Raw genomic sequence first — 13,568 nt, 5'->3', positions numbered from 1 at the left:
GAAGGCTGTCTTCAAAGAAACTGGGCTTCTACAATACCTCAACTGAACAGCACTCCATGCCATGCTGCACTCCTGCACTCCATGGCATGCTGCACTCCATGCAGTTATGTTAAAGTAGGCCAGAATACGTGCTTAAGTGTGTTAATGCATTTAGGAGATTATTCAATCAAAAGCAACTTAAAGAAAGTAAAGGAAATAATACTCTCTCTAAAGACCTGGATCTTCAAGAGTTACCTGAAGCATAGTTTCACGGAACAGATGTTGTGATAGCAATTGGTAGATCCTTTCACCATTGTGGAATACCCATGGTGGGTGTGGCATTAGTCAATCAGAGAGATGACCATAAGCTACATCAGGGTCTAGTTGGATGCAATATGATCTATATAGGTTTTGCTGGTTATAAACATTGATGCCCAATTTTATACCATTAATGGAGGGTTTCATCATATCCCTACATTCTAACATTCTCCTTATATCTGCTGGGAGAAGACGACAGGTAAAAAGAAGATACATCAGTATACTTAACTATGTTTCTTTTTTTTTTTTATTAAACTTTGCTTTTCTTTTATTCACAGCAGCCTGGTTATGTATAGGCATAAATAGTTGCCGCCAACTTCCCCTAAGAGTTGTAATGAAACATCTTCTATCAGCTGTAAGGTCTCTTATGCTCTTTCTGAAGTTTCTCCGACAGCGTCCTGGGCGGCCATGGCTCATGGTGTTGTCGGCCATTAATTAGCACGGAGCTCCTCCACCCCCCCATACCGTCCTCCAGCGTGTCAGACGTGTTTATTTTGCACAACAGGAACAATTAAGCAGCTGACAAGGCAGCCTCATTTAAAGTCCTCCCCAGCACCTCTAGCAGCTTATAGCACAGCTTAGCAGACACCTTGCAGCCCCCTTGCTGTTGCCTTGTAACCTTCAGTGGGTGCCTTGAAATGCATTTTGTTGTATGTAAGACGTATTATCATAACCAGATGCCCACGCTGCCGCCCACCCTTGTGCATCTTTGAAAAGCGAGGTTTGTTCTTGAATATCAAAGACACAGAGGTTCATTTAGTCAGGGCTCTGTTTGGGCCGCAGAGGCATGCTGATCTGAATCTCATTTGTTAAGCTGTCTGTCCTTATCCGTCAGCATCAGACGAGGTAATTTCTCCCTTCCCAACTCATCTTCCCCGTCTTTTAATTGGCAGAGATGTTTAGAGCTTCTGAACAACTGAGGTATGCAGATAAGATATTTACACTCCTTCTCGTGTTAGCCAGTTTAATCTCTACATTTTAATCATTAAACCTTAAAAAAATCAATCTAAATTGCAATCATTTTTTTTTTAAATGTTATGTGCATTGACGGTTGTTTAAGCAGAGCTCATATCTCATTAAACAACTGATTTGTCTGATCATAACATCATATTTGACAACCTTGAGCCTCTTCAGTAAGTGTATTCTCACTCGGCTCCACCTGTTTGTGATAGATGTCATGTTTATTAGGTGAGATGCTGCTGCAGTCTGATCTCTTATTAGATTAAATTAAAACTAATCAAAAGCAGTATTGGGCCGCAGAGACTGAATTGGCTTGCAATCCCATCTACTTAACATCAACGACCTGGGCTGCTTGTGCAATATTTGTCTCGTTATTGTGTAACATCAGGCTGAAGACTGGCAGATCTTAACAGGACCCTCTAGATTTACAGAGCCTTGTAAACATTTTTATTCTCAAGCTATATACGTATTTCACCAATAACTACGGATTCTAACATGCACACTCATGCTAAACGCCCATCTCAGAGTGGATTGTCATTTAGACGACTTAGAGCATTTTTCTGTTCTAGAGAGAATAGCCAGGATAGATTTGCTTTTGGAGGGACAGGGTTTTATAAATCTAATCATGCTGAGGAATTAGGTGAATGTTCTGAAATCCTTTCTCATTTAAGATTTGTGCCTGATGAGATCTGCCAAAACTGGAGTCGGTTCTTGATTCTCGGGAAGCACCAAGCCACTTCGTGAATGATTAAAATAGCTTATTGCTCCATCATGTTTTGGTGAAACAATTTTTAACGCCATTGGTTAAAATGTCGGTGTTATTTCTCCCTATGGAACTTTTTTTCCTCCATTAAATAAGAACTGTGTGTTTTAAGAGACAGCTCTGATCCAATGCTTTGACTAGCTGATCACGGGCGGTTCTAGACAGGGGCCAACGGGGGCCAGGGCCCCTGTAGATCAAGTCCTGGCCCCTGTACTGAAGACATAATACTCAAAGGAATTCTGCGCTGAAAAAGACATGGTTACTGATAGATCCTTTGGATCAATTTTATTTTTTTCTTTACAAATTCTGTTTTATTAACTGTTTAAAAACATAGCATGAGTGGTATTGAGATAGGATCCCAGTTTTCATCTGCTAAATGTTTTTTTCCAAAACAAATGTAAAAAAAAAAAAACTCTACTTTTTACAGCTAATTTTAACAGTTTTTTTTCTTAAATTCTTATTCAGATTTTATAGAAAACTGTAATTTGAAACTTAAATTAAGTTTAAAAAAAAGGAAAATTCCTAAATTCTGAATGTATATTGACCTATTAAGACATTTAGAATTTTAATGAAACCTAATTTAATAGAAATTTCACTTCATGCAGCTATCTTAATTTATTTGAATCCCTTGGCCTGTTTTTTTATTTCATGCTTTTCTGTGCCCCCATGAAAACACGTTGGCCCCCTCCTGGCCCCCCTGGAACATTTGGTCTAGAACCGCCACTGTAGCTGATGTGCAAGTTTACAATTTATACACTGGGTAATTTCTGAGTTTTTATTTTATTTTTTTCTATGTTGATAAGCTGCTGAGAGAAATGGTGTTGCACACAAATAATGAGTGTATTAACCTTTCAGGTCTGCCTTAACTATTATTGAATTAGCTAAATTCCCTTTTTTTTCTCAGCCTGCTTGTAATCGTTTCCAGAACTGATTCCTGCCTGTAGGATTTCATAAGTGCACATTGGCTTTTATCATTGGGTGCCACCAGTAATGTCAGCCCCCCACTGGCTGGCTGCCCAGTCCGAGGTTTGTGGTCATCATTTAGAATGAGCCAACGCCACCACAGGCTTAACGCCAGCTGCAACAATAGATGTTACCCCTAAGCTAAGTCTGAGAGGTTATTACTGCAGTTTTTCAAATCCTAACAACACAGAACTGGAAAGGCTCAATGCTTCATTCTGTAGGCAGAGATATTGTTTTTGCAACAAGGAAGTACAGCGACGTTAGAGAAGGTCAATGAGTGATGACAGTGGCCACTTCATGACCCAAAGGGTTTGTATTTTTTTTCTTTTTTGTGTCTGTGGGTTGTTTGCCAAGAAGCGGGAGAGTAATTGTAGAGGTTGAGCCTTACATGGAGAGGTGTCAGGCACCTTCTTTCTATAACATGCACCCAAACTGGTTCAGTTTGCTGTATTTCTTCTCCTCAGTGGGAGTCAAACTTGGAATATATATATATATATATATATATATATAATATATTTAAAAAAAAAGGGTTTATCAATCATGTGCAGTGACCCAAACCCAAATATCTTCATAGTTTTCTTAGAAATAGAACTTCTCAGGATCTTTTCATTTGAGTCTTACTATCAGATTAATTCTTAAGTTTTCAGGATCTGTCTTTGAACTTTTGACAATTTTAAAATTTTTTTTTTACCCACACCCTTTCTACCTCCCTGTGTTGTGTAACAAAATATGCCCTCCGGGTCATGGGTGGTTGATGGACCTGATTATATTAGAGTAACTGTAGCTCTGACTTAAATGACTATGTTATAGATTTGTTTTTATTATTATTATAAAAGTGTAACAATGTTTATCATCTTTAAATAAACATTGAAAATACAGAACCTGGTTAAAGTTCAATTTGATAATCCTTCATGTTGGTAAAATTCTTTAAAGCACACATAGATTTATCAAACCTTTTGTTTTAAGAAAAACATGCACCAATATCATTAATGCATTTAGGACCAGTTTACATTGGATGCATAAACTTGAAACACAAGCAAAAGAAGTTATTATAATAATAATTTTGTTTGTTTGATATTTGTAACGATGCATTATATGTAGGAAGACCTGTTTGTTTCCCCTTTAAAATAGCGGCGCATTTTTTAGCAAAGTGTGGGTTGTGCTGAACTGCTTACCACGATATGTCTCCAAACAGAAGGGAGCCACCTACCCAATGATTGGACATGCAGATAAGCATCAGGATCACATTTTGATTTGTTTTTCTGCCACCCCCTTACAACATGGCACCCTGGTGGTGATCCATAGTTTCCTTCTTCATCATCTTGACGTAGAAGAGCTGCACCATGAGTTTTGGCATTATGACACCAATGTCTCTGCATACCAACTGTGTGCATCTATGGCAGTAGAATTGCTTCCAATCAGCTAATTATGTTACTGGCATGAAGACATGAATATATATCATTTATAATACAGTAGCCATCCAAGTGTTGCTTCCAGGCAGATTTTTGAGATTGCAGTGTTGCTCAGTTTTAATGGTAAAAATGTAGATTAAGATTTAAAATTACCCCTGAGCTTTATTAGGATGGGGTAAAGTGGTGGTGATCAAACTTTCCCACTTGGGTCAAAATTGTCAAGTTGAAAAGGCTTCTGTGCTACAAAGAGAATATCTTTTTTTTATTTATTAAAGTAGCAAACTGGACATTTGTCATCCTATTAACTATAACAAAAAAAAACTATAAAAATAAAGCAAACTTTTTTTTAACAATTTGAAAATTTAGAGCTCTTCCTGACATTTTTGTCTTAAGTTCTTAATTACAACTTTCTCATCAAAACGGTTTTAAATAAATCTTTAAAGAATGTCTAGAGTGGTTCACAATAAAAGTACTAATTCTACTGAAAATAATTGCAGTATTTAAAATATTGTTTCATGGATTTTTCGCAGGTTCCAAAATATAGAAATAATTACTTCTGGTTCCAATGTAAACTTAAGCAAAAAATAAAAAATAAAAATTGTGCACAATAAGGAGTTGTAGGTCAAAGTCATGTGAGATGAAGCAAATGGCTCCTTCTCAGCTCTACATTTCTCAGATTCAAGCCAAAAAAGAAGCAAAAACAAGGATGAACATTGGTCAAGCTTTTAAGCAATGATGCTGACTGAAGGAAGCAAAGAGACTCAGAAGCGGCACAAAGGTTGCCTCTCCTTTTGAACAGGCATTTGCAATATTTAGTAACACTACACTGCAAAAAAATGAAATCTAAATAAGTCATTTTTTCTTAAAATAAGTGCATTTTTCTTGAATTAAGGATTTAAGTGAGACACTTTGCCAGTGGAACAAGACAATTTACACTTAAAATAAGAAAAAAACAACTGCATTGTCTAATTTCAAGTGCATAACATTTAGATAGCTTATTTTAAGAGTAAAAATACTCATTCCATTGGCAAATCATCTTATTTACCTGTTCAAATTAAGGGTAAATACCCTTAATTTAAGACATTTTTACAAATTTTGAGATCATTTTTGCAGCGTAACCAAAGTTAAGCACCAGTATTAGCAGACCTGGTCAACCTCCTGGCACACTGTCCCTTCAAAGACTCTCCGGAAGGTGTTAAGTTATGAAAATACAGCATGTCCACTGCCTTGGGGGTGGAAGGTGGTGAGTTTTATTATGTGCCATTCCTACTCTTTGGGGCCACACAGAATCAAGAAAGGGGCCAAAAATGACGTTTGTATTCTGCTGTAGATTTCCTTTATTTTCCTGTCCTTGGTTTTGGGTCAGCCAGTCATCCCACTTGCTTCCTACTGACTTAACTGTGAAGGTTTTCAGTTTTTGTTTATTTTTTTTTGCTCTCTGATGCATTCACTGAATCCTCAGTAGCAATCTAAGCCGTCTCCTCTTTTTTTTTTCTGTCACACAGTGGTGAGTCAGAATCTGGTGACGGACGATGTGTCTGTGGTGGAAGGAGAGACGGCAATCATCAGCTGTCGGGTGAAGGACAATGATGACTCTGTTATCCAGCTCCTCAACCCCAACAGACAGACTATTTACTTCCGAGACATGAGACGTAAGTATTACACAATATTAATAATTATCCATCTGCTATATCTACCATCGTTCTTTAATCTCCAAATGTTTTAGGTTGATGTTGTCACTCATTTAGGCAGAGAGGGGAGATCTCCCCAGAGTTACCTCCAGCATATATGTTTGCAAAAATATCCACAACTTCAACTCTTTGATATTTATTCACATTATAACCCCAGTTTTTACACAAAATAGCACCTTACTATGAAGTAAACAAAAAAGTTTTTTCTATATTTAGCCCTCTTTGCCCTGAAGCCCATTGATGAAAACGTTATTGCCTTTAGATGTCACCTAAGTAAAGCGTGATGAGATCTAAATCTTACCTTATGGCCTACATGCAAGAGACCATCCCCACATCCACACATGGTGATGGCAACCTGATGCTATGGGGATGAGAGACTCACATGTGAAAAGCTATTGCTAGACATGTAACTGGAGCAGGGGTCACCAACGCAGTGCCCGTGGGCGCCAAGGTGCCCTCAAGGGCAACATAGGGGGCCCTCAGAGTCTTCTAAATAAAGAACAACTCACCAGTGGGCTAAGTTTGAAATTTTATTTTATTCTGTTGCTCTTCTTTTTAATCATTTATAGAGATTTCAAAAATGACAATGTCTAAATAAACTTAGAAATTAACAGAAACAATAAAAATAAGTTGATAATGTACAAAGTTTAGGCTAACGCTAACCCTTGCAGCTCATGGGTCAGTAATGGTCACCCTTCCTACGTCTCGGTACCCTTGAAGTGGCCCTCAGCCTTAAAAAGGTTGGTGACCCCTGATCTTGAGACATCACTGCTTCTGTGAATCATAGTGATGGCTGCTCATCTCTAGTTGATGAGGAGATGGATGGAGCTAAATGCAGTACAATCCTTAAAGAAAACCTTGTAGGGGTTACAGAAGACTCGAATACTGGGTTGGTGGTTCACCTTTCAGTAGGACAATATTGATAAACATCTACCCAGAGAAGCAAAAGGTGGATCAAAGCATAAAATTTAAGAGTGACCTAATGCTTTTGCACTATGAGCAAGCATTTTACTTCCTGAAAATTAAATTAAACATCATGATTTACTTTAAGGCTGATGTTTAGGACTGATTTCGAACTGCATGTGTTGTTTTATTCTCCTGCATTGGTCGCTTCACAAGGGTTGCAGGACTGCAGTGTAATGCCTCAGATATAGTAGGAATCAATGATAGCCATGCATTAGAATATTCAGTATTTATAGGTTTAAGTCAACATTCATACAACCTTATAATATAATTCATTATCAGTGATCCACGATATTTGAAAATATACCCGACATAAGAAATATCCCTACAACATGTACTGCACTGCAAAGCGGCTTGAATTTAGTGCTTGGGGGGCATTTAGGCCCAAACGGAAAATCTCACTAAAGCTACGTTCACACATCAGGTCTTAAAGCTTATTATATGTAAGTATGAGTGAACGAACGTATCACTTTATTTCAGAAAAACCAGCAAAAAGATACAAAATTTACATGCATATACTGTAATTAATGACGTGTAATTGTTAGATATAATATTTAGTGTGTATGTCTGAAATGGGCTATGGAAAAGTGAAACTGGTTCAGAACCCCGATCCCATAGAATAAAATGTAGAGGACAGAGCAGCAAACTGTATAAAGAACAAATAATAGATGTGTCTCTCTCCAAGTGTTTAATAAATAAATGATAAAATTCAAAAAAATAACAAGAAAAGAAGCACATTTTACCCCATAGTGGCACTTAAACCTCTAGTTAAAACTCACCCATAACCTGCATCATTACAAAATGTTCTGCTTTCACCTTCTTCATTTATTCTGCTTTCTTCAGCACTGGCATGGCTCACCTTTTCTTTGTTTTTGTCTTTAGTATTATACTTCCGGACACTCTCTGGTTTAGGGGGGAACTGCTTGTTCCGCCAAATGATGTGAAAGAATCCTTTAAAATCCTTTTATCATAAAAGAAGAAGGGAGGTGAGATAAAAACAGTGCACTACCATTAACAGCCTTTAGTAGAAGAGACGGGGAAGCTGCAGCTGTGTAAAAATCTACTCTGATCTAAGGCAACAACATGAAATTCAGACTCCAAATGCTTTAAAAACTATTTGATATGACTAATACAACAACTGGAAGTGGCTCAAATTAGAATTTCTATAGAGGGGTAAAGACAATGAAAGCGAGCTATTTAGACGGAAAAAAAATGGAGTATCGATTTTGGTCACATTTCTTGCTGTTTGAACTTGTCATGATGTTTTTAAGAGATCTGACCCACATGCAGGAAACCACTCAGAACCAGAGTAAAAGTTTAACAGGTTTATTAGAATAATCAATAAGGTTTTTCCAGTGTAAGTCAGAGAGCTGGTGAACTGGAACTGGAAGTGAGAAGGGAAGTTCAGAGGATAGTTCAGGGTCCGTTGTAAATTTGAACAATGTCTTGCAAAAAATCAAAGATGAACGGGACTCACGTTAGCAGAAAAAGGTTCTCTTCCCAGAATCCAGTCGGCGTGGGTTTATCCAGAGATTGGGGGACTCGTTGGAGGGCCGACAGGTCTTTTGGTTTGGTTGGTTCCTTGAGGAGCAATGGAGCGGACTGCCACTTAGATTTCCAGGAGAACTTGAACAGGTCATGTGAAGATTAATCCCCTGCTCAGTGTGAAGCTCAAAAAAATCCTTCCAGGGGGAGAAGGCCAAACAATCCAGTTTGCAAGATGACATTCTGCCGAAAAGGCAAGGACAAAAACAAGGTTAGAACTCAGAGAGACAAAGACTCAGTTCGACTCAGCTAAACTCAGCTTGGCTAGAGTACCCAAAACTGGCAAACACTCTGGCAACGAGTTAGTGTCAGTCCACCGCTTAAGATTCCTCAGTAATGAGCACAACCAGAAGCAAGTGTGTGGGAGGACCAATGAGAACAGGGCGCCACCTGGTGATGGAGGGAGAGAACACAAAAAGAAAACACAGCCCACACACACTGGATTCCTAACAGAACTACGCCTAACTAAACTCCATACTGTTTGGGTTTTTTTCCCTTACACACACCCTTTTGATTAATGATTCTGTTATGCAGAATCAGCTGCTTGCATAAATGACTGAAGGCTCTGTTGGTTTCCTATTAAACTGCACATACCACTAAATTATTTACCATGCAGGAATTATTTGTTTCTACTAAAAACAGTGACTGGTCTGGTTGGTGATCTTGGACTGCTTTTATTTTGATCACAGCTGTAAATAGCTGTGATGTTTCGTTTCAAGATTAAAAAAGGAATCTAATCTTGTGAAAAACGTCTGCATGTGTTCGTGTATTATCACTTTGGAGTATATATTGCTTTAACCATATTGTGTAGTTCACATACAAGAGATTTGCATAAGCAACTTCAAAAACAAAGCAGGAGTTCATATGGAATATATTTACAAAAATAATGTTGATTTAGTGGCAGTAACCTGTCAGTTTCTCCTATGTTCCATTATTTATGCAGCTAAAGGCAAAACTGTTGGCTGTGTTTGTAAACAAAGCACCAGGCGTTATTAAAAACATTTATTTTAATCAAAATCCAGCTAAATTGTTTTACAGATCAAACCTGGCAACATATCGGATGAACGATGCGAGTGTTTCAGTTGGTCCAGCATGCAGCCATCAACCCTGACAGGGGAGCGCAAGGCTGCTGCAGTTTAATCACTGTTAGAAAACAGTACAATCGATGCAAACACAGCGGGAGCTTGTTGTCTTAGCTGCTTAATCAAAGGAACAAGGTAAATGTGTCAGATGACTAGCATGAGCATTATTTCAGGCTGATTTACCTGAGCGCCACAAATAGTGACATGGAGCTGTTTTAGCTTGTGTTCATTGTTGTTGCCTCTGTTCCTCCCCCTGCTGTGTCAGCCTGTTTATCCAACCCCACTCCCACACGTTGGACAGAAATCAAAGATGCACTTTCTAACATTTGAAGGAAAACAGAGTGTTTGATCAGGGAAAGAAAAATTCTCTTATATTAAGACTGTATAACGAGGTTGTTTTGCTTTGTTTTAACGTTTGTTTAGCTACAACAAAAAATTAAGGTAACTAAAGGAACAATTATGTTGTTTTTAATTATCTAATATTTTATGCTTCAGGGTTTTAACACCTAGTGAAGCAGAGATATGCACATTATTTATTTTTATAAAAAGAATGTACAAAATCCAAAAAGAAATGCAGTGAGGCTCACAGACTACAACCAGCCTGTAAACTAGGGCTAATTTGCGATTCCGTCAGAAATACATTTGTAAGTTTTGTGTCCATTTTTAAAACGTACTTTGCATGTGTAAATCTTGTCCTGTGGATGTACATATCTTTCGTGCTTGTTTTACTTGTCCCCTTCATTTGCAGATTTTGTGGCCGGGGTTCAGTCAGACCAGCATACCTATAGTCAATAAGCATGCGTAAGTTGTCAGATTTGCGCTTATCCCGTTAGTTTTATACGAGAAATAGACTTTAAAATACCTGAACGGGCATGTATCCCTTTAGTCATATACAAAAAAACAAAAACAATTTAAGGTCAGATCACCATACGCTTCAAAAAAACACCAAAAAGTAAGCCATGAATTCTTTCTGTCTTTCTTTCTTTCTGTCTTTTCTTTCTTTTTTTTTCTTTGTTTGTTTCTTTCTTTCTGTCTTTCTTTTTTTGTTTCTTTCGTTCTTTCTTTCTGTCTGTCTTTCTTTCTTTCTTTCTTTCTTTCTTTGTCTTTCTTTCTTTCTTTCTTTCTTTCTTTCTGTCTTTCTTTCTTTTTTTGTTTCTTTGTTTCTTTCTTTCTGTCTGTCTTTCTTTTTTCTTGTTTCTTTCTTACTTTTCTTTCTTTCTTTCTTTTAATATGAGCCTAGCACTACAGCACAGCAATCTGCTAAAGGAAACTAGAAAATTAACAATGTGGAGCTGCTCTGTTTAAAATCAAGACAGGAATTATAATGCAACAGCTAATAACTCCATTGGTTGTATTTACATAAACTTTAACATTATTTCTTTTGCCGCCAGCTGTGCTATAGTGCTGGTGTACTTTCAGCAGTATAAAACTCTCATCAGTAAATTTAAAAAAAAAGTACTTTTAAATGCTACCCACATGTTTTTATTTCTAATTGGAAGTACTTTTTTATGTTATGGCTGCTGATAACCGCCATGATAGAAGTTTGTTCCGATGTTGTTAAACGATCCCATCTGTGAAAAGGAGCATGTGTATGAAAATATATACAAGAGGAAAAGGGTTAATGATAGTGTTTTGTGGATGCTATTTTTTGCCCCCTATACCGATACCTGGCTGTGAAGTATTCGCTGATACTGATACCATACAGATACAATCTGTTTGAAATTGATGTGTGTGTGTGTGTATGAAGAACTGCATACTACTTTGACGTAAAATAATTGCCATCATGGCTTTGTCAAGCTGCTACCTACCTTTAAAAAGCAGCAAAAAGTCTAATACGAAGTTAATCCAGTAGAACTTTGTATTTTTTACCTGGAATGGATAAGAATAGTTGAATAAACTTTTGGCTCACAAAATGGTATCGGTGCCCTATTTGTTGGTACTCTCCAATACCAATACGACTATGTTAATGCTGGATCGTGGCCTCGTCAGTGCAAGACTAGTTAATGGTGTTTTATGCATAAACTGCATGAGTGGTTAGGGTGGTTTGATTCAGGAAGAATTTGCTATCTATAGGATTTTGCCTGGGAGAGTCAGGCGGCGTCATAATCTCAAAATGATCTATGAAGATGTTCCACCAGGAGCGGCAGAAATAAGCATAAACGTTGAATAAAGCCTTCCTTAATTTAAGTGCTGCTTACTAGATGGTAACAATAGATAGTTAAAGCTACAGTGTGTAGTTTTCAGCTCTATCTAACAGCATAGTTATGGAGCTCTCTCAGCCGCTGTTCTCACACTGATTCCCATCTGCTCCTGCCTGAGCTCAGGAACGCCGTCTCCCCTTACCTCAGTGACCAGGTGATTTGTTTTTGGCACTCAGACCAAAACAAACATGGATGGAGGGCAGTAGAAAGATGCTAATCCGCTCCTAAAATAAACAAAAAAATGTAACAACCAGTGCCTGAAATCTCTGGTCTGCATAATAACTGGCTGGTTGCCTGTCATTGCCGGTGTAAGTCTAGTTTACATAGATCATTTTATAAAAAGTATTTTATTAGAGATGTGTAGGAGTGTATATAGGCTTAACTTGCTGCAGTCCCCTTTAAAGCTTAAAGGCGATTTCGATAATCACTAGCTTTTCAAAACATGTCAGCCTTCACAAATGCAAAACCACTCCTATTTAACTATAAATAGCAATTGCTAAGGCAAGGTAAGCGTAAAGATTGAGACATTACATGCTGTAGCATATAACTGTAGAGTATACATATATGCTATGAATTTATTTCTCTGTTATTAAACTGAAGCTTCATGCATGAAAACAAACATGAACCTCTCCATGGTCTCATCAAGCAGAGGCTTTTGTCAGCTTCTCTGAGGTGAAATGTTGTTCAGTCCTTCAAACTCCCAGCTCCCTTCTTTATGTGTCGCCTTTCAAAAGCACCTTGTACGTACTACACAAGGGCAACGTTTGCAGAATGCCCTCACGTGTGCACCAAACAAAACTCTGCATTTATCTGCTGTGGGGCCGATGAAGAGCCGACTCCCACAGCGCCAGCTGTCAAGGGCATCGTGTTCTGCTTTGACGGCGGCTCCTTGATCTCCTGTGATCCCTTCTAGGCATCTTTGCTGCAGCTGCACTGCTCCATTATGACATAACCTCCACTTGGCAGCTTCCAAATAACATCGACCCCTTCAACATTTCACATCTGCTATATCTCAGACTAAATCCGCAGAGGTGGATTATGTCAGTGAGTTAGAGATGGAAAGGAGAAGCGCTGATTACTTTCAAACTGGTTTCAGGAACTTGGGCAGAGACACCTGACTATTTGTCGTGATTTTGTTTCATTTTCTGGATACCAGAAAGCTGTAGAAAAGCAGTTTTTCTGCTTTCTGTCTGGCATTTTGTGGAGTTTAAAATGTTATTTGAATTAAACTTAGGATTTTTTTTCTGCACTGCACTTTGTTTTACATCCATATCTCTACACATTAGCTCCAGATGCTTTAAAGAACAGTTTACTTTGAAGACGGCAGCATCTGCTTGGTTCTTTTATTTTGTAAAGAATCAAAAGAATGTAGTTATATGCAACTAGAATTTATAGACCTTTTAAAATTTGTTAAAACTGGCAGAGAAGTTTATTAAACCATTTGCTACACTTGAATGACATATGCTATGTCTTATTTTGAAAGCACTACAACATTAGAAAAATATTTTCACTTCAGTACCACACTTGCTATAAACAGCAAGGTGAAAGACCTCTTAACAAAGATTAGAGCAGGGGCATGTCATGATGTTTCAAAGTTCTGACCCAAAAATGCAAAAAACCGAACAGAGAGACCAAGTAAAAGGTTTAACGGGTTTTATTGAAGAAGGGGGGAGAAATGTTGCTCTGAACAG

At 37.9% G+C, this 13,568-nt stretch overlaps 1 protein-coding gene across 6 annotated transcripts in view; it reads left to right on the top strand.

Annotated features, from left to right (window-relative positions):
• cadm1 (cell adhesion molecule 1) overlaps positions 1 to 13,568 on the top strand; it is a 622,928-nt gene that overhangs the window by 445,951 nt on the left and 163,409 nt on the right. For all 6 annotated transcript variants that reach the window (XM_015370204.1, XM_015370203.1, XM_015370201.1 and 3 more), the window contains one exon: positions 5,901 to 6,047. In XM_015370204.1, the coding sequence (XP_015225690.1) occupies positions 5,901 to 6,047 (147 nt within the window). The remainder of the gene's footprint in view (positions 1 to 5,900; positions 6,048 to 13,568) is intronic.

This window comes from Cyprinodon variegatus, unplaced genomic scaffold, assembly GCF_000732505.1.
Source record: "Cyprinodon variegatus isolate N-32 unplaced genomic scaffold, C_variegatus-1.0 Scaffold43, whole genome shotgun sequence".
NCBI lineage: Eukaryota > Metazoa > Chordata > Actinopteri > Cyprinodontiformes > Cyprinodontidae > Cyprinodon > Cyprinodon variegatus.
Note: the sequence above shows the minus strand (reverse complement) of the source record. Positions and strands in the feature narration are given on the sequence as shown.